The sequence below is a fragment of the Python bivittatus genome, unplaced genomic scaffold, assembly GCF_059951505.1.
Source record: "Python bivittatus isolate LINGU-HERP-01145 unplaced genomic scaffold, Pbiv_v1 ctg000740_np1212, whole genome shotgun sequence".
NCBI classification, from domain to species: domain Eukaryota; kingdom Metazoa; phylum Chordata; class Lepidosauria; order Squamata; family Pythonidae; genus Python; species Python bivittatus.
Window position 1 is genome coordinate 535,546 of NW_028277106.1, and position 26,356 is coordinate 561,901.

Here is a 26,356-nt window from a genome sequence, read left to right on the forward strand (position 1 = left end):
TGGTTTTAACCTTAATTACTGCATATAGGAAGCCTGGTACATAGCTAAATATGCAGGCTTCTTTTTCCAGCCCAGAAGAACTGATGGCTTGTCTCTTCCCATCACAAGTTTGTCTCTGCCAGCCCCCTAATTCCCTCTTGTTTTCCCTTTGTCCACAGCGTACCGAACTGTGTGTGGGGTGAATGGACCCCTGGTGGTCCTGGGCAATGTGAAGGTATGTGATGGCAGATTTTTTCTCCCCAGTGTACCATAGAGAGGTGGCTTCTTGTGAAATAAATGCTTAAATCATGCACCGAGGGGTACAAGACATTTGTGAGACTGTAGATGTGTTAGGTAGGATGTATTTTCTCCCATGAGACAGATTCTCTGTGGAGAACCACTCTCAACTGTTTTGTTTGTAGCATTTATTTTATTTCCTTCTGTCTTTTCCCTGAATACTCAAGGCAGTGTATCCCCTTATTTTATCTTCACTACGACTATCCTGTAAAGTAGGTGGGGCGGAGAGAGAGAAATAGAGACTGCCCCAATGACTTCCGGTGAGTTTCCACAGCTCTGGGTGGATCAAGGCTTGTGTCTGTCCTGTCCTAGTCCAACTCCTTCCCACCTCCTGTAATGGGCTGTGAGAATAACCTTGAGGAACAAGAGGAAGAGCCGCAACCAAGACAAGGGTCGGATAAGAGAAACTGGAGTCTGGCCCAAAAGTGTAATTTGAGAAAGCGTCTCCAGTTCTCTTATAGGTAAAAGCGGGGATGGGGGGAAGCATATTCAGATTTGCAAGATTCTGTTACAGCAGCCTTGTGATAAAAGTAGTTTTAGTACTCATGAATTGGTGTCTGAGTCTGGGTCACCTTGAAGGGTTGACACCCCGCAACATTTCCAAGTCCTGTAGAGCCGCATTGTGGGAAGACCTTATTTCGATCCAGGCCCTTGACGATACTGGGTGAAGGCCACCGACTGCCTTGCTCTGATGGCCAGGGGATGTGGGAGAAGGCTCTTCCCAGTGATAAATTAAGGAAACACTGAGGTTCCCTCTTGGGCCTGCCACTGTCCTAACTTGGGGAACAGTTGGAGAAGGGGGAAGAGGAGAAGAAGGAACAGCTATTATTACAACTGGTCCTTCAAAGATCCAGTTGTAAAGCAGGGGTGACTGGGCGGAGGGAGGGTCCTAGATGGGGAGGTAGTCTGACCTCCCCCCCGCCCCCGCTTTGCTTACATCAACTCCTATTTCTACAAAGCCTCCTACGGGTGATAGTTGCCTACCTTGGCTGATTCCATCATGGACTCATCCTCACCACGCAAAGAGCACACGCTTGGGACATTTACTCCATGTCCTCCCCCGCCTACGCGGAAGCAGCTGAACACGGTCTTTAGGTTTTCCAGTTTTAGACTCAGGCCACCTCTCTCATCCGAACATGTTTTTGCCGTGGGCATGATCTAGCATGCTTCGCTGACCGCTGGTGGCCGATGTGGTCAAGGGCCGGGATCTGCACCGCTCCTCTTGGCCCTTTCAGGCTCCGCAGGGACAGCCCTCCGATCTGGTCACTGGGCACTGTCCTCTGTGGCCTCTTTGGCCTAAGCTGCAGAAGGGCTGCATCTGGCTTCAGCAGAAGCATCTGCTCCTACCGTGTGGGAGACGTGCCTCGGAAAACAGCAGAGGAGCGTTACAGGGTCTCCCTCTCTCTTTCTAGATTTTGTGGTCTTTTGAACCAGCACTAGACCTTTTTTTAAAAAACGAAAAACAAAACAGCAGGAGTAATACTCTCTGGAGAGATGGATTTAAACCCGGAATGTGATCTGGGTTCTGCTAGCGGCATGTTACAGGTTCTGTTAGCACGGGACGCACACTAGGGCCCCCACGGCTTCTGCAGATAAAGAATGTTGCGTCTCCCGGATTTTTATGGTTACTCGGGCTGTGCCATTTGGCCTATTCCACAACTACCTGGTGTACAGCCGGCCGTAGCCACTCAGTGCTAGCGTTGCCCGTCCCCTGAGCTCTGAGGAGGGGGCTCACTCACTGATCGCTCCACCCCCACCCACCCCCGTGCCTGTTAGCCCAACAGGAGTAGAGCAGGAGGAGGAACCCTGGTCCTCTTGCAGCGCTCCTCCGTGCCTGCAATCCATCCGGTGGGCTATGTCTGAACGGGGGTCTAGTGCTTCTTTGAAAGGGGGCCAAACCCATGTCCAAAAGCAGCCTGGCCGCCAGGTTGCACATGCAAAGAAGCGGCCGGGGATGCAGGGGCAGGGAAGATGCTTGCAGGCCCACAGCCTATCGGTCCTGCAACTTGGCAAGGTTTAACCCCTTCTTCCCTGCAGCCGCCTTCACTCACCCATTTCTGCCCCACTGCAGCTATGGGGAGGAACTGGTTCTTGTTTCCCCCCTCCCCCAGGAGTTACTCCACTTGGAAGGAACAAATGGAGAAAGTCTATCTATCCATCACCCATCTAGTCGCTAGGAGTCGAAAACGACTTGTTGGCACATAATCAGTCCGTGGGTCAGGAGACGCCCGCAGTGCCCAAGGCAGACGGTTGGCGATCGGGCGGCAGGAGGTGGAGCGGCCTCTAGTGGCCAGCGAGGGTCCACCGTTAAAGCTTCTCAGACAGAAGAGCAGATCTGCTTCTTGGTCGTCCGGCAAGGCTTGCTTGGGAGCAAAAGGTGGGAAGAAGCGAGGGGGTTGTGGTGGAGCCCAATACGTGCACTTGAGAATCGTGCTGATCTGGAGTCCAAGCAGCTTTCTAGAGAGTCCAAAACCTAACCTCAGGTGTGATTTGCCCCCCAACTTGTTCAGAATGAAAGATACAGTGCCAGAAACTGACCCTGACCCTGACCCTGACCCTGACCCTGACCCTGACCCTGACCCTGACCCTAAACATCGATCCACTAGTTGACGAGTTGGTGAGGTAGCTGAAGGGCTGCCCTTTTTAATGTTGGTTTCCAGTTCAGTGAAAAGAAAACCTGATTTCTGAGTAAATTATATGGAGGTCAGTCCAACTAGTGCCCACTCCTGAGATAATTTTGCCCCACTGCAAGGAACCATCTTTGATCAGTGCAGGCAGGAACTCGTCTGTTGTATTCCACGTCAAGTGCAGCGACACTCAATTCACCTCCAGTTCCCAGCTGAGGAGGAGTATTTTGGCTACGGGATGGACGGAGATGATAGAAGACAGAAGACAGAAGATAGATAGATAGAAGATAGAAAGATAGATAGATAGATAGATAGATAGATAGATAGATAGATAGATAGATAGATAGATAGATAGATAGATAGATGATAGATAGATAGATTGAAGATATATCTTAATTTTGGGGCATGGACAGAGGGAAAATCAGACGTACGTCCAAGCCTCCAACCTTTTTTGGGCAGGTGTCTAAGCTCAAGGTTCTTCCTAAAGCAAGGGGTTGAATTAAGATTTTAAAAAAGGCATTAAACACCACCCTAAAAGCACAAAATATCCAGAGGCAAACATAGGAATAAAACAATGGAGGCTTCTCCTAATCAGTTCCTGTAATAATTAAGAAGGGATATTTGAGCCCATGCAGAGGGCTATTTTGTGCTTCTAAGTTATCGCAGGTGCACTTGGGGGGACAAAAGGGTTTGTGGCTCCTCTCAACCCAAAAATTAGCCCTTAGCTTAAAGAACCCTGTTTAAGATCCTCGGTCGTTTAAAAAGACCATCTCAATTACATAAAATCCAAACAGCCGCCTGGCTGGATCAGATCAGGGTGGCTCCACCTGGTCGGTATTTGTTCCCAAGAGTCAGATGGCTCCCAAAAGGGCACCTGAAGGTTACACTCACCTCACTTCACTTCACTTCACTTCACTTCACTTCACTTTTTATCCCCTCAGTGGGAATTGAGTGGGATGCGCCCCTTCAACAGGGAGGTTCCTTTAGCCATTCAGGAAGGCAGGATGATAGCAAAACGGAGCAGGACGGATGCAGTCAAGGAAATTACTCCTGTTCAAGGAAGTTCCAAATAAGTCGGTTTAGGCTCGAAAGGGGTGGAATGGAGAACAGCTCCTAATTTGTATCAACGGTGCCCCAAAGTGTCCAGGTTGGCTGATCACCAAGTGGGATTGGTGGCCATCAAATGAAAACAGGCATTGCCCCATCCAAGCAGGTCTTCTCCTCCCAAACTAGCGAGTTACACTCCGGGTACCAGGAGCTGCATCTAGAGGGCTCTCCTTCGGACGCCTCCCACCGGCAGGGTTAACCAGAGGGATTACGGTGCTGGATCACAGACGCCTTTTTCCCCACTTGGCAGAAAGGCCTGAAATCCAAAGTACAGGCTCAGCAGAAGGGAGACAAGTTTGCGAGGAGGATTCCAGGCAAAATTCAGGAACGGGTAGATTCTGAGCAACAGGTAAAGCCTCCACCTGTAGAGGCAGTCTACCTCTGAGGAGCAGATTTCCAGGGACAAAGAGCAAGGATTGGGCACCATTGTCACAACAGGAACTCCTGCTGTTCGTTATCATTTATGACATTTAAATACCCCCATCCCCCCAAAAGAATTCAAGCGGACCCCGCTATTTCTCCCACGCTTAGAGGTAGCGATTTGTCCAAAGTCACCCAGGGAGCTTCTTAGCTGGTGCTCACCAGGTTGGTTTGTGACGCGAGCCGGGGGACGGCTGGAGGAAGGCTCTCGAAGGTCACCGAGGATGGATTTGGGCACGTGGATGATTAGATAATCTATGTAATCTAAGGGGCTAGATTGCACGGAATTGCACTGGGCAGCGAAGAACTGTGAAGAAAAGCATCTCAGTGAGATCAGGAGAATGAGCAATTAAATGCAGAATGCGAGAGAAAGGAAGAAGTGACGCCCATTTATGGCAACAAAATATTCACTGATTGTTGAAGCCTGAAGAGTGACACCCAGGCGGGGAGTCTGCAGGGTGTGGTCAACAAAGTCAAGATGGCAATGCAAACATAACACGCATAAAAGATGGAGAGAGCTCTGACTGTACCACCGTGGCTGCCATCTTGACTTTCTGACCGTACCTTGCAGAACCTGCTGCACGCAGGTGCGCCTGCATCCAGAACGCCAGCAGAAGGCACGCGGGTTCAGCCCCTTCCGCACCTGGCTTTTAGGTACTTTTCACCAGTGAGGTAGATTTAAGACCTTTCCTCGGTCGCCCCCCTTCCACTGTGGAGTCCAGACGAACGTAGCGGGGCTGGGCTGGCCGGTGCTCTGCCACCGAGCGGGAGGGCACAGATCTGCTTGGCTTCGGCCAAGTGGCCGCATCGTGAGCTCGCATGCCCATCCCAAACGTGGAGGAACCGTTGCTGGGGTTGAGCAGGTGAGGGTGGCGAGTGTCCAGGCGTGGGCATGATCTCGCTGTTCTGTCTGCCCTTGCAGTTCGCCCAGTATGCGGAGATCGTCAACTTCACCCTCCCAAATGGCACCCAGCGGAGCGGGCAGGTACTAGAAGTGGCCGGTTCAAAAGCCATCGTCCAGGTGAGCAGAAGGGGCACCTCGGGCGCTCCACCGATCTGAAGGGGTCGTGGTCCAAATCCAGTGAATCATAAACACCTCGAATCAGGCTCCGCAGGGGACCGGAGCTGGCTCTGAATGCTCACGTCGGAACATCGTGGCAAGAGAATGCCATCGGCACTGGGTGCCTGGCCAGTTCAGCTGGGCTTATCCTCCAAACAACCCTGCAAGGTCGGTCCACCCAATGTGCATTGCTGACCTAGAATGGGAATGCTGTTCAGGAGCCCAGAAGTGGGACCCCAAGTTTTGAATCATTCAGGAAGGGGTTGCAAAAGGTCATGTCTTCAGATATTGAAATTTTTGGATATTTCAATGCTGACTTGAAAAATTGCGTGGAGCAGCTCTGATCGCCGTGCTGTGGGCTTGGAAAGGTGCACGAGGCTTCTCTGTTTGCACAAGGGTTCACGCTCTGGGAGTGTGACGTTCTGTAATAATAATAATGCTCACACTCTTCTGAGGACCTTCCCTGGAGGAAAATGAAATAAATCCCCAGATTGTTCCCTGATATCACCAGGCTGTTCCCAGCCTTGCAGACTCACCTGCTGAAAACATGAGTTGGGCTTTCATGCGGATCAGCAGGGCATCTTTCTGAGTCTTCCCTGGGCTTCCAGGAACCTCCCCCAAGGCTCTGGAGAAGACGGGCACGAAGCTCACCCACCCACAGAAGAGAGCTGCAGCAGAGGCTTCCTTCAACTCCATCCGCCAAGGAAGGTCGCCTGCTGGGTCCCCAAAGGTCATGGGATGTGGGGAAGACACAGCTCTGTCCTCCTGTCTCTCGTTCCCCAGCTGTGTGGGAAAAGCCAATGGCCGCATGGGCTGAGGATGATGGGAATAGTAGCCCAGGGCACGGAGAGGGTATCGGGTTGAAGAAGAATGCCTCTTCCAAGGAGACCAGTTAACCTTTCGTGTCCTGGATGCCAACAAGTCAGCTGGCAGCTTTATAGAGCCAGTGGTATTCAGCACAAGGCTCTTGGCTGGTGGTCCCGTTGCCCTACGCATAAACTGGGTTCCAGGGACAAAGATACTGAGCTTAGACTCAAGCTGACATGTGGCCTCCTCTGGAAACGGGGCCAAAATTTCAGGGAAGATATAAAAGGGAAAGGATTGTCTTTAGACAGCTAGATCATGGAAGAGGATTTTGCAAAGCAGCTACTATCCTTGTCTGGTCTGTTACCTACTTCCCGCTTAAGCAGGGTGTCTGCAGGGTATGGTCAAAAAGGTCAAGATGGCACCGCCAACACCACCCATGTAAAAAATGGGCAGAACTTTGATCCCACTGTCGCAGCTGCCCTCTTGACTTTTGGATATACCTTGCGGACACCCTGCATTCAGGCTGGCACCGCACACCAAAATGAGAAGAGCAGCCTTGTGTAAATAGGTTTATGATCCTTGAGCCCCTCCATTTCTGGGGCCACCTAGAGCTCTTCTTCTCTCACTTCCATGATGCTTGTTTGTATTCTGAGTTCCAGCAGCCCCTTGACCTGTAGAAATTTGGAAGGGGGCATGGAGCTACATGGAGACCGTAACGTCATCTGTTAAATATTCATGCACCTCACTGTTAAGCCCACTGGAGTGCTGCCATTAATTTCCTAGGGTCACTAGGAGTTGGGCAGTGTATAAATTATTATGACTGGTTGCATAGTCAGACAGATGTTTTATGGTTGGTTGCACAGTCAGCCAGGTGTTTAGACTGGATTTGGCATTTTTATCCACCCATCGAGTCCTTCCCAAGGACCTGGGAGAGGCAGTTGCTGCTTGATGGGGCTAAAGGTATCGTCGCAAGATGTGAGCTGTTCCAAGTCAAGCTGCCTTTTGCAATTGACTGATGGTGATTTTGTCCATGCCAGCGGTGTTCAAGTGGTGCTCCAGATGTTTTGGGATTGCACCCAAGGCGCCTATAACTATTGGCACTATCTTTCTTTTGCTACAGTAGTTCTACTTCTATTTGTAGGTCTGCATTTTGTGATTTTCTCCAGTTCTTTCTCTTCTCTTCTGCTGTCTATATTATTATTATTATTATTATTATTATTATTATTATTATTATTATTATTATTATTATTATTATTCCTTAGCTTGTATATCTGGTGTGGAATTTGGTTCCAGCCAAACTGGCCAGTCTTAGCAACTACACTGTTTTGCTCGCACATGTGACTCACCTTCCTCCCTGCCTGAAGTCAGAACATTTATGCACGTGACATGACTTTGCAGCAGCCCATTTTCTTTTGGGGCTGCCTGAACATCACCCGTCCCTTGGCCCTGGGCACAACGGGTGAGCTGGTGCAGAAAAGAGGGCAACCGAATCCAGGTTGCCGAAATCCAGACCTGTGGAAGGCGATAAAGTGATACAGAAAAATCTGAGTAGTTGCTGCCCTTCAGACGATAGAGCCATTTGCAACATTTCATAGACAATCTTTTCCAAACTGCTGGGCAAGGAGAAAACGAGCAAGCCAGTCTATCCGCGGAGGGAGTGCTGGGGGAGCACAGGCGCTTCCTGCTCGGGAACTGATCTTTGAAAAATCTCTGACCTTTTGAAGCCCATCCAAAGGTCCAAATGTGGACACTGGGGTTGCCCCCTTTGCCCCGGTGTTTACCAGTGTCGAGGGTTCAAGGCAGCTGCATAGTTGACCTGCTTGGACCCTCAGCAGGCAAGCTGCCAACCTTCACTCCTCCGGTGTGGAGACCTTTGTGGTGCCCTTCTAATCCCATTAGGGAGCCAGCCTGAGCAATCCTCCCACCCCACACCTTGGGACAGAAGGAGCTTAGAGGCAGCCTGATCTGCACTGAGCTGGGCTGGACATGAGGTGGGGAGAGACCTCTCTCTGCCCACCCAGTGCCACAGCTGGCAGAGGTGTGAAGATTGTCTTGCAAGGGGCCACGCAGGCTGAATTCAAGCTGAAGCCTGCAGGCCAGGGAATTCCAAGGGGGTCAATAGGATTCTGAATGAGCGGCATTGGGGAGGGGGGTCCCTGGGCAGGAAGAGGTTCCAGAGAAAGCAAATCCAGACTGTCAGCAGCCTGTGGGTAAGGGTGGCTCCAGAACTTCGTGGCAGCTCTTGGCACCCTGAGATAGCACCCCAGAAATTTGACCCTGAATACGGTCAAAGCAGTTTTGGCTCAGCATCTGGGTTCGGGGGTGGTCCTAGGAGTGGGGATGGAGTGTCCCAACTCTGGAAAGTCTCCAGCATCCACTTCCACACTGACACCCCACCCCCACAAAAACATGGCCTTCCAGAAGGTTGGGAGACTGGCTTCAGGATTCTGAGCCCACCCTCAAATGTGGCTAACCTCAGGGGGCTGAAGGAAGCCCAAGTTCCCCCCAGTCCATCTGGGACCAAAGTCGCTTTCTGAGTCATCCCTCTGCTCTGGTGGGCTCGGGAAGTGCTGACCCACCCCCACAATCCTGGAGAATGGTTCTGATGCAGCCTGGGGGGGGGGGGTCCTGGGAGCAATCCACTCCCAGCAAAGCCCCTTCCCCACTTCCATCCCTTCTGAACCTTCTTGCTGCCAACCCTCCCTAATTGCCAGTAATTGGGTCCTTGGCCTGTGGCCTTCTCCCTGCAGGTGTTTGAAGGGACTTCTGGGATTGACGCACACAAGACATCCTGCGAGTTTACCGGGGACATTCTCCGCACACCCGTGTCTGAGGATATGCTGGGTAAGTAAGACCCCTTTGGGTAGTCAACAAATGAGTCATGATGAACAATTGCTCCAGTTACAAAATGACAGGAAAGGGCCCAGCTGCCAAAGGGAGAAGGAAGCCACCAGAGATGTCTTTTGTGGAAGAAAGCTAGAAAAGTTCCAGGCTGGCCAAGCTGGTCTTGATCACTGAGGCCAGCAGGGAGCCTGGAGGCAGGGAGATGAGAGCCTTGGGCTCAACCCAGGGGGAAAAACTCCCATGGAAATGAACAAGGGGAGTAGCTCTTGAGCAGGCTATCTTGGCCCATGGGATCCTGTCTTCAGGTGCGTCACTGGGGGAAGAAGAGAGAGCTACCTGGCGTTTGCATCTAGGGACCTCCAGGTCAAAGGCAGCAGGAACCTGAGGATGGGGAAGAAAATCTAAGGCCCTCTGGCTTATTTTGATAGTAATGTGACCCAACATCTTCCAAGCACTGCTCTTTTCCAGGAGAGATCTCCTGATGTGTGATGACAGAAGGAGCGCCATTGGAGAAAGAGTCAGTCTCGCCTTCAAGAGGTGACACAGCCTCTTTTCCCCTTTGGGGTATTGGTGAAATGTGCCGTCTGGATGCTCTTCTTGATGGCTTTGCTCATCTGGGCCAGAGCATCCTTGTGCAGGATCTGCATGGGAGTCCCTCCGTGGGGCTCTCCTGGCGTGATGCTCTGTGGTATCAGCTGCACTCCGCTTCTCCTGCTGGGGGGCTTGAAGTGCAAAAGGGCTTCATGCAAGATACTCTTTGAGTTGGGAAAGAAAAGACATTGGCCACCTGTTCAGGTGGGGTGAAATCAGAGTAAGGTCCAGGAGGGTCTGTAGGTTAAGGACAAAAATGTCCTGCAACACACATAAAAAATGGGTAGAGCTTCAGTTGCACCACTGTGGCTGCCATTTGGACCATACCCTGTGGATACCCCCGAATTATGACGTACTAACTGGAACCTTACCACGATCTGGACTCACCAAGAATGACACAATGCACCAGTGGTCTGTATTATCCGGTCAAGGGGTTGGAGAGCAATTTGTTCAAGGATGGATGTAAGAAACAATGCATTAAGGGGCTTTCCGAAGGAAGAGCCTGTCTTCACCCAAGACGTGCCAGAAGAGCCCTGCTTCATTCTTCCAGGACACCCCTAGGGTTGCAAATGCTTTTCCCAAGAAAGCCGTGGCGACAATGCCTTCCCAAAGTGCTGCCAATTTTTAAGGCGAGAGAGGAGAGAAGCAGTTGCAGGGAGAGTAATCCTATCTGTGCCCATGATTAAACGTGACATGCCTCCAGTTGAGTTTTTGTCCTGGCCACCCCTTATTTCTTATTCTGGTCATCCAACTTGAGGGAGTGTGGCCCTCAGCCTGAAAAAGGTTGGGTGTCTTTGCTCTAGTCAGTCAGGCCAGTGAGGGTTGCAGCCCAGTGGGCAATTTCCAAGGGCAATTTAGAACTGATCTTGGCTCTTCAGTGAAAAAGCAGGGTGAACAATAAAGTCCACAGTGAGTCAGGCTGGTTTCCTGGGACTTCATGGGCGCGTCCATTTCTCAAGAGTTTTCTTGAGAACAGCACAGGAGGGGTTGGCCTCCTTTAGGGGGGGTGTTTTTGGGTTTGTGTGTGTCCCTTTGAGTCAGTTTTTGACTCCTGGAGACTGCCTGGACAAGTCCCTGCAGTTTTCTTGGCAAGATTTTTGGAAGGGGTTTGCCCTGGCCTCCTCCTTCCTAGAGCTGAGAGAGAGGAGCTGGCCTAAGGTCCCCCAGCTGGCTTTGTGTCTAAAGCAGGACTAGAACTCACCGTCTCCCGATTTCTAGCCCAGTGCCTTAACCTCTAGAGCAGGGTTTCTCAACCTTGGCCACTTTAAGACGTGTGGACTTCAATTCCCAGAATTCCCCAGCCAGCCTTGCTGGCTGGGGAATTCTGGGAGTTGAAGTCCACACGTCTTAAAGTGGCCGAGGTTGAGAAACCCTGCTCTAGACCAAACTGGCTCTTCATTTTGTACCCTGGGATATTCAGGTGGTTTCCTATCCAAATACTTAATCAGATCTGACCCACTTTTAAGCTCAGCCAAGGTGGCCACTTGATTCAGCTGGAAATCAGTGGTGGCAACGTCCTTCTCCTGATTGCGAGGATTCAGTTTTCATCCATTGGGGCCCCCCAAGAGCCGCTGCAGACATCCCAGAGCATCTGCATAACTCCTCTGCCTTTCCCTCCCTCCCCCCGTCTCACCCCAATTTACATCCTACATCACTGTAGCCACTCCATTGCATCTGATGAAGTGAGCCGTAGCTCACAAAAGCTGATGCTTTTTAATAAAATGGGCTAGCTGGAAGAGATGCTCCCCGACGCCTTCTGATTTTTGCCACCATAGACTAACAGACCTCTCCTCCTACAATGAATTGTGCTCTATTCCCTAATTCAGAGCTCCAAAAACATGTACTAAAACGGATATAGCAAGGGGAACCCTGCTCAGAAAAGTGCCTTGGTGCAAGTCCACATTTTACGTTACATGATGAAACCACGTGCTCTCCCGGGTGGAATTACTGGGCTGCAAAGCTTCGGATGGCCAGAAGGTGGCAGCAAACAACTGGGGTTTTCGATGTCCCTTTGCTGCCATCTAGTGCTCTGCTCCTCGATTTGGCCATTTCTGTACATTTCTGCACACAAATGCTGATATAAGGGACACTGGGGTGCTGCTTGCTCTGAGTGACTTAAAAGTCCCAGAAGCAGGATGGAAATGGAAGGAGGAGGAAGGAAACCAGTCGGGGAAAAGAGAGGCAGGTGGGAGCAGCTTGAAGGAAGAGGGAGTGGGTGCGGCTGCTGGTAAGTATGAAACGAAGGAAGGGCTGGCAGAAGAGGAGTGATGGTAAACCAGCAGGGAAACATCTCCAGATGGGAGGATTCAGACTCAAGGCCCGTGCCTGAATTTTCTTGCCATCGCGAGCAGTATCCTCCATCCACTGGGCATCCTCCATCCGTTGGTTCAGGTCCTCCAAGTGCACGGGGCCCTCCAACACCCACAGCTGGCCCTCCTTCCCCTCTGCCCCCCCAACCTTCTCCCTGGGGCACCCCTTCCCAGAGTCGCTTCTCTTTGCAGGCCGAGTCTTCAACGGTTCGGCGAAGCCGATTGACAGAGGCCCCGTTGTGATGGCCGAGGACTTCTTGGACATTAATGGTGAGGCCCTCCCGGCAGAGGCCCCTGGGCGGAGTTGTGCGGGTGGCAGGGGGAGGATGGCACAGGGCACGCGGGGGCTGTGAATCTTGGCAGGCAGCGCATCGTGGGGAAAAGCCTATGGCGGAGTGGGGGAGTTGACCAACAGCTGAGCATGTTTCAGACATTAAAGTGAAAGGAGAGGAGGGCGCCGTCGGGAAGCGTGTCCAACAGCCGCAAGTTAAAGGCTGCTGTTCTGTTTTGCAACACAACGTTGGAGAAGGTGGAGTAAGGGACTTTACCCTAAAAAGAAAGACTTGTTGGTCCTGATTTAAAAAAACTTGAACATCCTGCTTTGGGTCCTTGGATTGGGCAAAAGCTTTCGAGAAGAACGTGACCCAAAGGTAGGGTCGGGGTGGGCCAGAGGACAGCCCTTTGAAAGACCAAATTGGGTTTCAGTCCTCCAGAAGCCAAGCCCTCCCACTGCCACCGGGGTAATTGTAAGCGCGCCAGGCGCTGTTCCGCTGCCCTGCCCAAAGTCTGGGCAGGTGTTTTGAGAGAGAGCGACGTCTTCCGCCTCCTCCTCTGTGCACACTGTAAAAGGGCTTGATTTCTTTGCCCTTCCCTTCAATGGGGGGCATGGCAGGAGGAGGGGGCTTTGAGCCAGTGCTGAGGACAGTTCCTGAGCTTCTCTGGGACCGATCCTGGCAGCGGCTCAGGCTTTGCACTCAAGCTGGGTTTGGACTGTGCCAGCTCAGGAAACGCCCCTGCACTGGGGGTGTCTGCAGGGTGTGGTAAAAGAGGTCAAGGTGGCAGCCAGAACGGTGCGATCCAAGCTCTGCCTGGTGTCTACGGTGTGCCACGATGCACATAAAAACACTGATTGCACCATCTCGGCTGCCATCTTGACTTTCTGACCGCACCCGGCAGTGCCCCTGGCCTGCATGGAGGGCCGTCCCCTCCTTCAGAGGAACACTCCCCCCCCCAAGAAGTGGTAGGGCTAGGAGCCGGGCTTCCCTGGCAAGAAGGACCCCCAGTCCCTCAGCTCTCCTGGGCATAATGAGTTTACGTTATTTCTTCTCCAGCAGCAGCAGACCTTCCACGCATTGGCACAGTAATGAGGGTTGTAATCCAACACATCTGGAGGGCACCAGTCTGGGGGAGCTGGCACGGAGGAGGGTCTGAAATGGACAATGCCCTTCCTTTTCTTTGCACTTCTGACTCCCCAGGTGGGGTTTAGGTCCATTCTCCTTCCTTTCCCACAACCACCTACCTCAACTGATCGCATGGTCCTCCCTCCCTCCCTCCCTCCCTCCCTTGCAGGGCAGCCCATCAATCCTCAAGGACGCATCTACCCGGAAGAGATGATCCAGACGGGGCTTTCCCCCATCGATGTCATGAACAGCATTGCCAGAGGACAAAAGATTCCGATCTTCTCAGCGGCTGGTCTCCCCCACAATGAGGTATGCCCCTCACAAGCCCCGTCAGGTTTTGCTCCATCTGTTTGGAGCAGGAGAACTCTTGTCACAGACTTCTGCATTCTTTTTGAATGCAAAAGTCACACACCAGAGTGGAGACCCCTGGAAAAGTGGAGGTGCAGAAGAAATGGAACCCGCACGTGGAAGCTGCCCCACAGGGACATCTGCCAGGGCTTGGGAGCTCTGCTGCTCCTCCAGAGTCACTATTTCCTTGCCTTATGGTCCAAAATCAGCAGCCGTCTGAGGAGTTTCTTTCTCAGAAGACAGGAGTTGGGCCATCTGAACATCACAGTCTGCTAGTGAAATCCAGGGAAAGAAGGAAAAGCCCTCTTCAGTTTCAGGAAGCTCCTCCAGGACTGTAAAATAGACTGGGAAATTCTAAAAAAATCCCCAAAGAAGGCTATGGCAAACTCTCACTAAATTGCCACCAAGAAACCTACAATAGAAGCATCCATGAAGTCACCAGAGTTCACCGCAGCGGGCACAGGAAGGGGCCTGTTGCAGAGACAGGAGTTGAATGGCCCCAAGTCTTCTGAATGCACGTTAAACGTAGTAAAGTTGTCAAAGCTGATGAGACCAGAAGCGGAGGCCGGGCCTGAAACCTCAGTTGAGCTGAATGCTGGGCCGGATAGCCTGGATCGCTAGATCATTCCTGCCCTTTGATGAACCTGAAATATCAAGTAGATTCACCCAGGAGGCATCTGGGGACAGGATCAGGGTGCATGACACGGAAGGTTTCCGAAGATGTTCACATGGACCACGAGTTGTTGATCCCAAACAGGAATAGCATGATGGATATGCATATATTTGAGATGATAATGATGATAGAGAGATAGATAGAGATAGAGATAGAGATAGAGATAGAGATAGAGATAGAGATAGAGATAGAGATAGAGATAGAGATAGAGATAGATAGATCTTCCAAAGTAGCCATGTAAGTGATTACTTTTCCTGATCTATATTTGTATACCTTTTAACACTTGTGGAAACCAGCATTGTACACCTGTAGAAAAGGGGAGGAGGGTTTGGTTTCAGAGCATATGAACTGGCATCTCTGCTGGGACATTTTGGAGTCTCTCAATTCTACCAAATTCACAATCTGCATGGCCTTTACATATTCATGTATGGTAATAAATGCAAATATTAAAAACCCTCCTTTCTTCTCTCCCATTCTCCAGAGCTGCTCAGAGTTGTCAGCAACTGGAGTGGCCTATAAGCCAGACCAGTCAATCAGTCAGTCAACCCATCCTTGCTTACCACTGAGGAGGGAGGAAAAATGGACTCGGGGATTCTGTTTTTCCAGGAGACTGTAGACTGCTATGAAACTTTTGGGTAGCCACAAATGACAGCAAAGACATTCCAAAAAACAACCTTGTGGTGCCATCTAGTGGTTGCTGGACTTTTGCAGCCCAGATCAAGTACCTTAGGACAGTGGTCTCCAACATGGGGTGCACAAGACAATCTTTTGGGTTGCAGGAAGAAAATGTCAATGTATATTTACCTATTTTATCTTCCTCTTAAAATTTCTTTTGGGGGCTATGTATAATAATGTACATGATATATTAGTATGGTAGTACACGAATGTAACTGATCAATTATTCATGCCTATATGGAGTTGGATACTCATTTTTTTTTTTTAACTGATAAAGGTGGGCAATCAGAAACTCTCACAGACCCCTGGACTAGAATTTCCTGATAACACAGACTAGAATAGATCCCTGCCAATTTCCTGACAACACAGAGCTGCAGTGAACTAAACCTGGCTTAGAGAGATCCCTCCTTGACTGTCTGATTCCTGCTGTTTCCATCTCCCACAGCTTCCCACCGTCTTTCTTTTCTCTCCATCTCAGATCGCAGCTCAGATCTGCAGGCAGGCTGGGCTGGTGAAGAAATCAAAAGACGTAGTGGATTACCACGAGGATAACTTCGCCATAGTCTTCGCTGCCATGGGGGTAAGTCTTCTGCTCTACAGCTACCATGTGGGTGGATGTAGACCTCTCTCTCCCAATCTTTCTAAAGGAACTCTGGAAACAGATGCTTGTTTCTGGGTGCTGCCCCACACCCTTGGCATCAATGCCAGAAACAGTGGGACTGCCCATATTTCTATACTAAAAGATCTTCAGCTCAAGTTCTTCTGCTGGGCTGATGTTCCTTCAAGGTATGCGCCCCACGTCCCTAGTCTAACATTACAGCCTGTTCCCAAGAATGGCCAGCAGTGGGGCCACCAGAGCATCCTGTTGGCCTCCTCCCTTGTTTGATGATCTTCCTCCTCCTCACTCTGGTCAAGTCTCCACTCAACCTCTCCTCCTTTCTCCACCTTTTGTCTCTTACTGTGAAGCCATTTACTCCCTTGAGAAAGACGTTGTCATTTTTAACACCACACAGTTTTCTCAGATGTCTGTTCTATTCAGTTATGAGCACCTGATTAGAAGCTAAAAATATCAGTCACAAAGAAGCAGTACATACAGACCACCTCCGTTCCCCGGGAGTTTTGCTACAGTTGACCGAGTGACTCAGACCATCTTTCTGCAGAAAGTTCTGCTGTAATGACTTAAAGTATCTTCATAGCGTCACCCAGCCATTGTTGGGTGGAATGACTTCCATTGAGAGGAAGTCTGTCCAGATTAATGTTATTTTGGCACAACGATGGCTGGATGACTCTTGTAGACGTTATAATCACAAATGCAGAAACGACCTCAGTCTTGGAAGCTGTTGCTACAGCCTCTGCCCCAATCCATTGCTCTCCACTGTAGATATAGTTTGAGGATAGGCAACCGCTACCATGCAGATGTTTGAGGCTTCCATTCCCAGCGACCTGCAGCCACACTAGTAAATGGCAGATCGTGGGAGATGTATTCCAAAACATCTGGAGACTACCAGGTAAATCACCCCTATGCTAGTTTAATTTTTTTCCAGCTTGGAGTTTCCCAAATTTTCAGAGCAGTGCAGCTGGAGGAGACTGAAACATGGAGGGTGCAGTAATGAGAGGATCCTGCCAGAACAGTTCTCCATCTACTGGCTATTTGCACAATACCGAATCCATCCCATAGCAAACTTACTATAGGTTCTTCGTGCCTTGGTCTTTTCCCAAGCAAAGGGAAAAGGGCAGATTTGCCTTGAAATCTGCCATATTACCATATTGTTGTAATACTGGGAACTTCAGCTCCACTTCTGCAGCCTGCAAGGTTGTCTGTTTACCATTGGAGGGGTTTCTCAGCGCGCGCGCGCACAGACCCATGGGCTTCCAGGGAGGGGGCAAGGAACCAAGTGGTGCCACAGATGTCACAACATCATCGTCCAGAGGTGCTGGACCCTTATGACACGTCTCTTTATGCTTATGTGTTTCACTTCTACAGTCTTTTTCCTGCCTAGTTAAGGGGTTTCCAGTTGTCTGATGTTTGTGTAGTTCGTTCCCAGCTGATCAACCCTCCGAAAAGCCTTCGTCACGCAGCCTTAGGTGTGGGGGGACTTCGACCTCTGTGTGGCGAGGGTTGGGTCTAGTAGCCTGGCTTTGCAGAAGATTGTTCCAAGTGCTGTAAAAAGTTGAAGGACAACACTCGTTGTAGAAAATAATGCAGTACCAAGAGATCTGGTCTGGGAGGTGTGACTTGTTCTGGCACTTATTCGAACTGATGAAGATTTCTCATAAGCAAGTGCCCAGTTCCATGCCAGTCTCCTTTGGCCATCTGTTAAGTAGAGGGGGGCAGTCAAGAGGTTGAGGAGGACAAGTTCCAAAACCGAACCTTTGGTCTCCTCTGAGGATCTGCAGTGAGGAATGGGGAGAGGCAAGCACGGGATGCTGACCCTCGCTTTCGCCCTTCCCAGCTCCCCAGTGCTAAAAGCAGAAAGGCCAGTTGTGGGGACCAATTGCAACCAAGCCCTGTGGGCTTGTGCGCTTCTCACACACACTTTACAGGGATCTAACAGAATGTGCTCTCTGCATCTCCTAAATGAATTGGGGTAGCTCTGGTAACAAAAAAGGTTCCAGGTCTAGTCCTAAAGACGCTTCCCTGGGAGTAAATCCCACTGACCATACAGGAGCTTTACATGGATAGCGTGGCATTAAAAGCCATAAATCAATCTTGCTTGCCCTGCAAACTCCGTAGGTCCAGTCTGCAATTTGGGGGGGGGGGGGCAGTAACGTTGACCCCACCCCACCTACCTGATAAGGTTCTTACTAGAAATTACAAGAAAAAAAAGGAAGCTGAGCATATTGAACATCCCAACACGCTATAGAAACCTGAAGTATTACTTTTCAAGTGGGCACAAAACCCTGATTCACAAGCTAGCCAACCCAGTTTAATGAACCCCTTTACCTTAGACTAAAACGAGCCTGTATATTAGTTTAAATTATAGCTGAACATGTTGTGTCAGCTCTAGAAGTTGTGGTTCAGTTCATCATGGTAGGAGACTTGGGCAAAAATGATATGCCTTAAAGTCATAGGATGCTGCCAGCCAGCCCTGCAGGACCAGAGATGTCCAAACTGAATCCAAGTCTGCATTTTTAAAAATTAATTTATTTATTATTAAATTTATATGCCGCCCATCTCCCCCAGAGGGTAACTGGGCGGCTTGCAATTAAAATCCGAAACAATAAAAATACAAATATCCACATTAAAATAACTATTGGGGAAAAGGGAATTAACCCTGGCAGAAATATATTCTGCTTCTACGTCACAGCATTTACATTGCATTTTGGAGAGAACTTTTGCAATCCTGACATACAAAAGTCATGTAAGATAGGTCAGTGCTGTTATCCCCAAAACGCAGGAAGAAAACAGATTAAGTGAGAACAACTTACCTAAGACCGCCAAGCCAGGTTTTTTTCTCTGTAATCAAAGAAAAGAGAGTGAACTGAAGACTTCTTGACTGTTAAGACCAGTGTTTCTCAACCTTGGCCACTTGAAGAGGGGTGGACTTCAACTCCCAGAATTCCCCAGCCAGCATGGCTGGCTGGGGAATTCTGGGAGTTGAAGTCCACACATCTTCAAGTTGCTAAGGTTGAGAAACACTGGTTAAGACTCCGACTTCCAAGATGAAGGACGTAATTTCCATCTCTCGCTGGATCTTCCAGGCAATAATTCACACAACCCCTGTTTTGTCTTCCATAATGGGATCTTTTTCTGATCCTGCCCTCATGTGGTCAAACTTATACTGAAACCTAGCTTGACGGAGGCCGGTCCTCTTTTCCTTTCCCACGGTGGTCTCATGCAGACGTTTCATCTGACTGCTGCGGCCTCCCTCTTGACTTTTTTGACCGCACCTTGGGACACCCACCAATGGTTAGCTTCGTTTTCTGTCAGCCCTTCCCAAAGAGAGCCTTGCAGCTTCCCACAGCTTCGGAGCTCCCCAGGCCTACCTCCGGCCCTGCCCGCCTTTCCCAGCGCAGGGGAGAGAAATCATGTCGGGGAAACCGCAAAACCAGCCGCCTCAAGATCTCCCACACGGCGTTAGCAGTTTATTCCTCCTCGCATTACTTTCTTTCCCTTCGAGCACTTTTGTCCTGTGTTTTGTTTGTCTGATTTCGTTTCGTTGTTTGATCAGCAGAATTTCCCAAAATCACGCGCCGCTGGCATCAGCTACAATAAAGCTGCAGAAAGCTGTGGTTTTGTTTTATTCGCCTCGTTGCTATCACTCGCTTTCAGGTCAAAGGCAACAAGGAGCCCAACCACCCTTAAAACAGCTTTAACAATTTAACAAAAAATGGGAGTTTCATGTCAGGACAGGGAACGCCACTGGGATGCTTTGCTTACTGCTGCTCAGAAGGGAAATTCAGAAACGTCCCTCACGGGGACCAGTTGTGTCCTTATGGGTCGGACCCAGCGGAATCCCTAAGCGTGTTTTTCTATCCTGCCTCTTCTCCAGAGCTATTAGAAGCACCTTTTTAGTGGGCTTCCCAGGACGTACGGACCTTTCTTATATTCAGCTACTGCTGGCTGACCAGTACAATCGTACATCTCTGGCCAAATTCTGTTTGCTGCCTTTAAGATGAGAAGCCAAACTCCGATCCAGCGAGAGAAACTCTTCCCCTGGATTTTTTTTTTTTTAAATCCCAGTTGCTGTCTGTCTTTTCCTGTTTTTGTTTTAGTCGGCTTTTAAACAACAACAACAAAACCATGTGTTTTCTTTTCCTTTTCTTTTCCTTTCGGTGTTTTGGTCTGTGCCCGTAAACTGAATCAATGGAAAATGAAATGAAATGATAGGGAATGGGGTGGATGGTCTTCTTCTGCCCCGCGGTTCCATCAGGGTCCTCTTCACTGGCAGGTGAACATGGAAACGGCTCGGTTCTTCAAGTCGGACTTTGAGGAGAATGGGTCCATGGAGAACGTCTGCCTCTTTCTCAACTTGGCCAACGACCCCACGTGAGTCCACGGCCTGGTTCCGGGGGCAGGACGGAGGGAGCCGCAGCCCCCGGGACTCAGCCTCCTCTCTCCTGCAGGATCGAGCGCATCATCACGCCCCGCCTGGCTCTGACCACCGCGGAGTTCCTGGCCTATCAGTGTGAGAAGCACATCCTGGTGATCTTGACCGACATGAGCTCGTATGCTGAGGCTCTGCGGGAGGTCAGTGGGTCGGTGCTGGGCCAGAGTCTCCTCACTGACCATGAGGGTCATGGGTGGGGCACAGGGTCAGACCTGGCCTCCTCTCTGCCCCATGAGGTCTCCCCTCTTGCACTTTCCTCAATAGGTCTCTGCGGCCAGAGAGGAGGTGCCTGGACGACGGGGATTTCCAGGCTACATGTACACTGACTTGGCCACCATCTATGAGCGGGCAGGACGGGTGGAGGGCAGGAATGGCTCCATCACGCAGATACCCATCTTGACGATGCCCAACGATGGTGAGGAAGGGCTGGAAGAGGTCAATCTCTTGCCAAGATAGCCAGTCCGCTGGGGAGAAACCTGTGCAGGGACTGGGGAAACAGTGCTGGAAAAGGGGAGGGGAGACTCTGGGAACAAGAATTACGGGAAATGCAACCAGGGGAGGTGGTGTTTACCCTACTGAAAAACAGAGACAGCATGAAGTCATGCCTAGTGAAATTGGGTGGAGTGATTCCCTGGTGGAATTTGCTTTTAGACCAACTCATGGGAGAGGACGATATATTTCCAGTGTACCCCCACCCCCTACCCCCAAGTGAGATGCTTTTTGACCTGAGGACCAAACAGCTCTGGCTTTCTTAGAGAAGCAGAATTCCTGCTCAGCCCTTGCACTCCATGATGTTGGGTCACCCTAGGCAGAGGACTCTCCAACAATCCTCCCACGTTACAACCAGGAAAATTACATGAAGGGATGCTCCCCTGGGGTTTGGCCCCCCAACTCATCAACCAGCAGAAAGACCTGGGTGGGATTCTGCTGTATTCTGGCCTCCCTTTCTCAAGATGCATTCAAGCAGAGCCTATCTAGATGCTTTGATCTGGATTTCTGCACTCTGGTCAGAAATCATTGGGCTGTGAGAATTGAGAACCAGGCCACCAGAAGCAGGTCTCAGTTCCTCCTCTGGGGCCCCAGAAGTTCTCCAAATTCTTGGCTGCTCTAAAATCGGAGAGGAAACTCAGCCTCCGCTATATAAATCATGAGCAGAGATGGGTGTTCCTTAGGAGGAAGCAGAGGGAGGGGAGATCCCCGGGAAACTTTGAAACTGCAAAACTGAAGACAAGGCTACTTTAGCTTCAAGGCTCTGGGGCAGGGGGTGGGGGTGGAATTTGTGCCCCCTTCCTTCCTGGAAAAATGATCAAGGCAGAGAAGAGGCCAAACTGGTTCCGTTTCTTGGCCTGAGAAGAAGCAATTGGGCTTCCCCTGTTTCGTATCTCCTCTCCACCCACCAAGGATGTCTGCAAGGTATGGTCAAAAAATCCAGATGGTGGCCACGGCAGTGGGATTGAAGCTTCTCCTGTTAAATGGGTGGAGCTTCAATCACATCATCTCAACCACCAGCTTGACTTTTTTGACTATATCCTGCAGACCCCTCCTCCCTGAGAAGATTCCTCTGTCCTTGGCTGGAGGACCAAGAGCTGCTGGGCTGGGTGTCTCAGAGTGGCAGATCCAGGTTTCTATACCAGTGCCTCTGCTATCATCTGCCTTGAGGTTCTTTTGATGAGCAAGTGAGATATGTAAGCAAAAGTAAGAAGCTTCCTTCGAGAAGGTCTTCACAGGAACATCTACACAGTTTTCTCAACAACAGTAGGGAAGTAGTTTGCTCTTCCCGTGGTTTGGGATTTTTTTTTCCAGTTTCCCAGATTAAGCCATAACCTGGGATTTCCATGGACTTTCCCTTCCAATGACCCTGGTTTTTTGGCCAACATTGGCTAAATGCTGCTATCTAGCTGGGCAAAACAAAGAGTTCAGCTCCCTCTAGAGTAGGCTTGCATGGCATAATTCAACCAGGCCAAGGACCCCAGTCATGTCTGCTCCAGTTGGGACCCACTCAGCACAGTCCCCCACCAATGTGGCTTCCACAGCCCTGCCAGCGAAGATCCTGGCACCAAATCAGAGATCTGCTTTGCCCTGTTGTGGTTGGCCCTGTAGTGGTGATGGAGAACAGCACAAGCAGGACAACAAGGTTGCTTTCTAAGGACACCATGCTAGGAGTTGTTAGCATTTTAAGGAGGGGGGGTTGTTTTGTTTTGTTTTTTGGTGCCTTCAAGCCAATCCTGACTCATGTTGACTGCCTGGACAAATCCACACCGTTTTCGTAGCAACACTTTCAGAAGTGGCTTTCCGTTGCCTTCTTCTTGGGTGAGAGACTAGAACTCACCATCTCCTGGTCCCTAGCCGATGCCTTTAACCACTGCACCAAACTGGCTCTGTTTAAGTTTTTATGATTGTACAAACGTACAAGTCCATTAAGGCCTTGTGCAGTGGGTGGAAAGCTGTCTCAACAAAGGAGGTTAAAGAAGGCTCTGAACTGTTTGGGAAGGGTGGGAAGGGAGGCCAGTGTGCCGATGGTGAGGACCCAGCGTACATCCTATGGAGGAGAAGAGGCTTCTGAGTTTGCTTATGGCTAATGACATCTCCTTGCAGATATCACCCATCCCATTCCTGATTTAACCGGCTTCATCACTGAAGGGCAAATTTATGTGGACAGACAGCTTCACAATAGGCAGGTAAATGGTCTGGGTCTTGCCTCCCAGCTTTGTGAGTTTCTGGGAAGTCCAGAAGTCCTCATTCCCACCACCTCATGGATCTCATGAAAAACTGCCACAGGCCGGTTACCGTGACCACCGGAAGGCAGGCACCATGTGCCGGTTTCATCCTCTTTGGGAACCATCAGATGCGCGTGGCCAGATCTTATTCTGTGGGGTTCAAATGCTCTACCGGGGATTGAACTCATGGACTGTCACGCTTTAAATGGCTACATACAGTACATTAGTTTTAGGAGCTATAAGGGCCATGGACCTCCTCCCCTCCCTGTTTCATCTAAGGCCCTTGGCTCCCACCGAAGCATGCTTGCTCCCCGCTTGCTCTGCCTTCGTGATGCATGCTCTCTTGGGCCACAGATCTACCCTCCCATCAACGTGCTGCCATCTCTCTCCCGCTTGATGAAATCCGCTATTGGAGAAGGCATGACGCGGAAGGACCATGGGGACGTTTCCAATCAACTGGTAAGCACTTGGCCTGCCCCAGATGGTGTGTCAGAGTTGTGGCGCTCAGACCCGGGAGGGGAGGAAGCGCGCTGCCCCTGCCAGCTTCGGGGAAAGGGAGCAGGGGAACCCTCCCCTCCGAAACTGCTGTGGAAAATGACCAGGCTCTCTGGACTGGGAGCGCTAAAAGGTTAATGGGGGGAGGGACTGGGTTTCGCTTCACTTTGGGATCGGAAAGCGGTAAATGATGGAGTTCTTTCTTCAGAAAAGCCCCCTTGCAGATGAAGAAGAAGTGGTTCAAATTTCCGGCACACGCACAGGCAGAAAGTTAGGCTTTAAAACCCCTGAATGTAGAGGCCAACCTGGAGTCACCGAAAAGAAAGGGCAGAAGTGCCGTGCATTGCTCACAGTTCACTGCGGGAGCCGGGACTGCCTTTCGCAAAGGGCCACAGGGCTGCCCACGTGGGGCCAGGCTCTGGTGGAAGGCCGCTCTGACTTGGTCTCTGGCAGGGGAAGGATGCGAGGGTCCACTCAGACAGAGCCCAGGTTCTCCCGCAACTCTCCCTCCTGGCCTTCGGGACATCCCCTTTGCAGCAGGGCGAACTCGGAGGGATTGGGGCACCACGTAGGTCCCTGTGAGCCCAAATGGGCTTGAGTCCCCGAAATGGCACGGCTAACATTTTTCTGCCTCGGTTGGCTGGTATTTTCAGTGTTTTAAGGGAGAAGGTGGGAGCAGGGCCTAAGGCTCCGTCTGGGAGACTTTGGGTCTACCCTTTATTGCTTGGGAGGCATTTAAGGGTGGAGAGGGGAACCAGAGGCTTCCCCGTCCCTTCTCCTTCTTAGAACCCTAGGGAAAATGCCAAACGTGGACTGGAATCTCACTCCCGTCCTGCCCTTAATTTTGAAAAGAAAAACGGTGCTGTCAGCATTTGATGCTACGCTCTCCATGGGCTCAGGGCCACTGGGCAGGTGCTGGGGTGGGTCAAAGGCCGAAGGCTGCTTTGTAGGCGCAGCCTGTGTGTGTGTTCTCCACAACAGGGATCAGCAAAGGGTGTGTTAAAATGCACAAAGCTTCTGTCCAGAGGCAGAGGTGTCTGCAGCGTGTGGTCAAAAAAGTCAAGTTAGCAGCTCTGCAACGCCCATAAAAACCAGACATACTGTACTTAGTTAGCACCACCATATTGATTTTTTGACATGTCCTGCAGACACCCCTGCCCAGAGGGGCTTCAGGGCCCCCCGTTTCTTGATGTGACCCAGGACAGGATTCTGAGTGATTCTCTTGCTCTGTGTCCAGTACGCGTGCTATGCTATTGGCAAGGATGTTCAGGCCATGAAGGCTGTGGTGGGGGAAGAGGCCCTGTCCGCCGATGACCTTCTCTATTTAGAGTTCCTGCAGAAGTTTGAGAAGCAGTTCATTGCACAAGGTATGTGGGGGAGGCTCTGGGTGAGCAGTTGCTCTGACCCGGGTCAGAACCTTGATTTTTGGCTGTGAGCAAGGAAGGGCTGGAGGTGGCCCTCCAGCAGCAGCAACTGACCCAGGCTTTCTGGAGATGTGATCGCCACTCTCTCATGAGCAAGAGGACGAACCCAGGCTGGGTGGAAAGTGGGAGGCATCTACAGAAAGGAGGGAGGGATTCCAGGGGGTCCTTTGAAGGGTGCTGAGATTTTGAGTTGGGGTTGTTCAAGTCTTTCCTCCTTGCACCGTGGTCATTAATTGGTTTATTGGTATGATTTCTGCCCTTCTCAGTTCCTGCAGACCATGAATGGCTTATGTCCACCAACAAGGATTCCAAACAGTAAAATAAAATCAGTCAGGGACAAGATGTGTCTCCAACTGGTGTTAGGCTAGTCTTCAGCATCCCCCAAATGCTGTCTTGTCTGTATCGCTCTTCAAGAACCCAGCAAGGTGTGGATATCTAGATGCAAGCTGTTGCACAGAAGGTGGGAGGAAGGCAATGCTGTGAAGGTTGGATTATGGGTCCCTCCAAATGACATTCCATCAGAGTGGGGCCCCTTTGCAAGCCTTCGCCTCCCAATCTCACCAGACGGGCAAATTCAGTTTGGGGAATGCAGTCATGAAGGCAGCAAATCCTTAACGCTTTAAAGGTAACAACATGACAGCTAAACAGCAGCCCATGAAGCCACTGCATGTTGCTCCAATGGAAGCGTCTGTGTGGTCTTCAAGGGCAGCCCCATGTAGAACAAATTGCAGTAGTCCAGTCATGAGGCGACAAAGGCATGAGTGTCTATTCATAATGCCTCCTGATTCAGGAAATAACATAACTGAACACCAGATGTAAGAATGCAAAGTCTGTCCTAGCCACAGCTTCAACTTGCTGCTTGAGCAGGAACTGAGTCCAGAAGGACACCTAGAATGTGAGCCAACTCTTTATGGGGCAGCATGACTCTCTTAGATCCTTGGGTGGCTGAGAAGACAAATCATTGTTTTCTGCCCTCCTAAAAGAAGATAGATAACTGTCTGTGTATCATCTCTCTTTCTCTATCATCATCATCATCATCATCATCATCATCATCATCATCATCATCATCTCTGTAATAAATTTGTGGCATCTGTTTCTCCCAGGTGCCTATGAGAATAGGACCATCTTTGAGTCTCTGGACATTGGCTGGCAGCTGCTCCGGATCTTCCCCAAAGAGCTGCTGAAACGGATCCCAGAAAGTATCTTGTCTGAGTATTACCCACGTGAGGCCAAAGGGAACCCAAACTCTGACACGGCCCTCTGAATCCCAGCCTGTCCAGACCCCAAGTCAGGGGAGATCTGTGCTCAGCCTTGGTCTGGCAGATGGGGGCACAACTCTCAGGAGGTGAAGACGCTGTTTCTTGCATGGAATCAGACCCGAATTCAGTTTTGCAAAGGTTCCTGCCTTCCATACTCTTCATTCTGTGCTTGTCAGCTCTGCAGAAACACTGCCCACTTTCTTTTCTTGTTGTGTAAGAATTGGTTATGCGTGGTGTCCTGATTCAAAATAAAAGTGAAATCCTTTGAACAAG

At 50.5% G+C, this 26,356-nt stretch overlaps 1 protein-coding gene across 1 annotated transcript; it reads left to right on the plus strand.

Moving 5' to 3' along the window:
* The first annotated feature begins 163 nt into the window (after positions 1–163).
* Positions 164–26,356, plus strand: ATP6V1B1 (ATPase H+ transporting V1 subunit B1). Its single transcript, XM_007430830.3, has 13 exons — positions 164–214; positions 5,353–5,451; positions 9,048–9,141; positions 12,234–12,311; positions 13,611–13,750; positions 15,616–15,717; positions 20,030–20,127; positions 20,205–20,328; positions 20,453–20,603; positions 22,784–22,866; positions 23,260–23,364; positions 24,638–24,767; positions 25,928–26,356. Exons 3-13 carry the CDS (start codon positions 9,135–9,137, stop codon positions 26,086–26,088), a joined length of 1,179 nt encoding a protein of 392 aa, XP_007430892.2. The 5' UTR covers positions 164–214; positions 5,353–5,451; positions 9,048–9,134; the 3' UTR covers positions 26,089–26,356.

Coding starts and splice junctions, on each gene's coding strand:
- ATP6V1B1 (XM_007430830.3), top strand. Junction 12,312..13,610: donor GGACTTCTTGGACATTAATG/GTGAGGCCCTCC, acceptor CCTCCCTTGCAG/GGCAGCCCATCAATCCTCAA. Junction 22,867..23,259: donor GACAGCTTCACAATAGGCAG/GTAAATGGTCTG, acceptor CTTGGGCCACAG/ATCTACCCTCCCATCAACGT.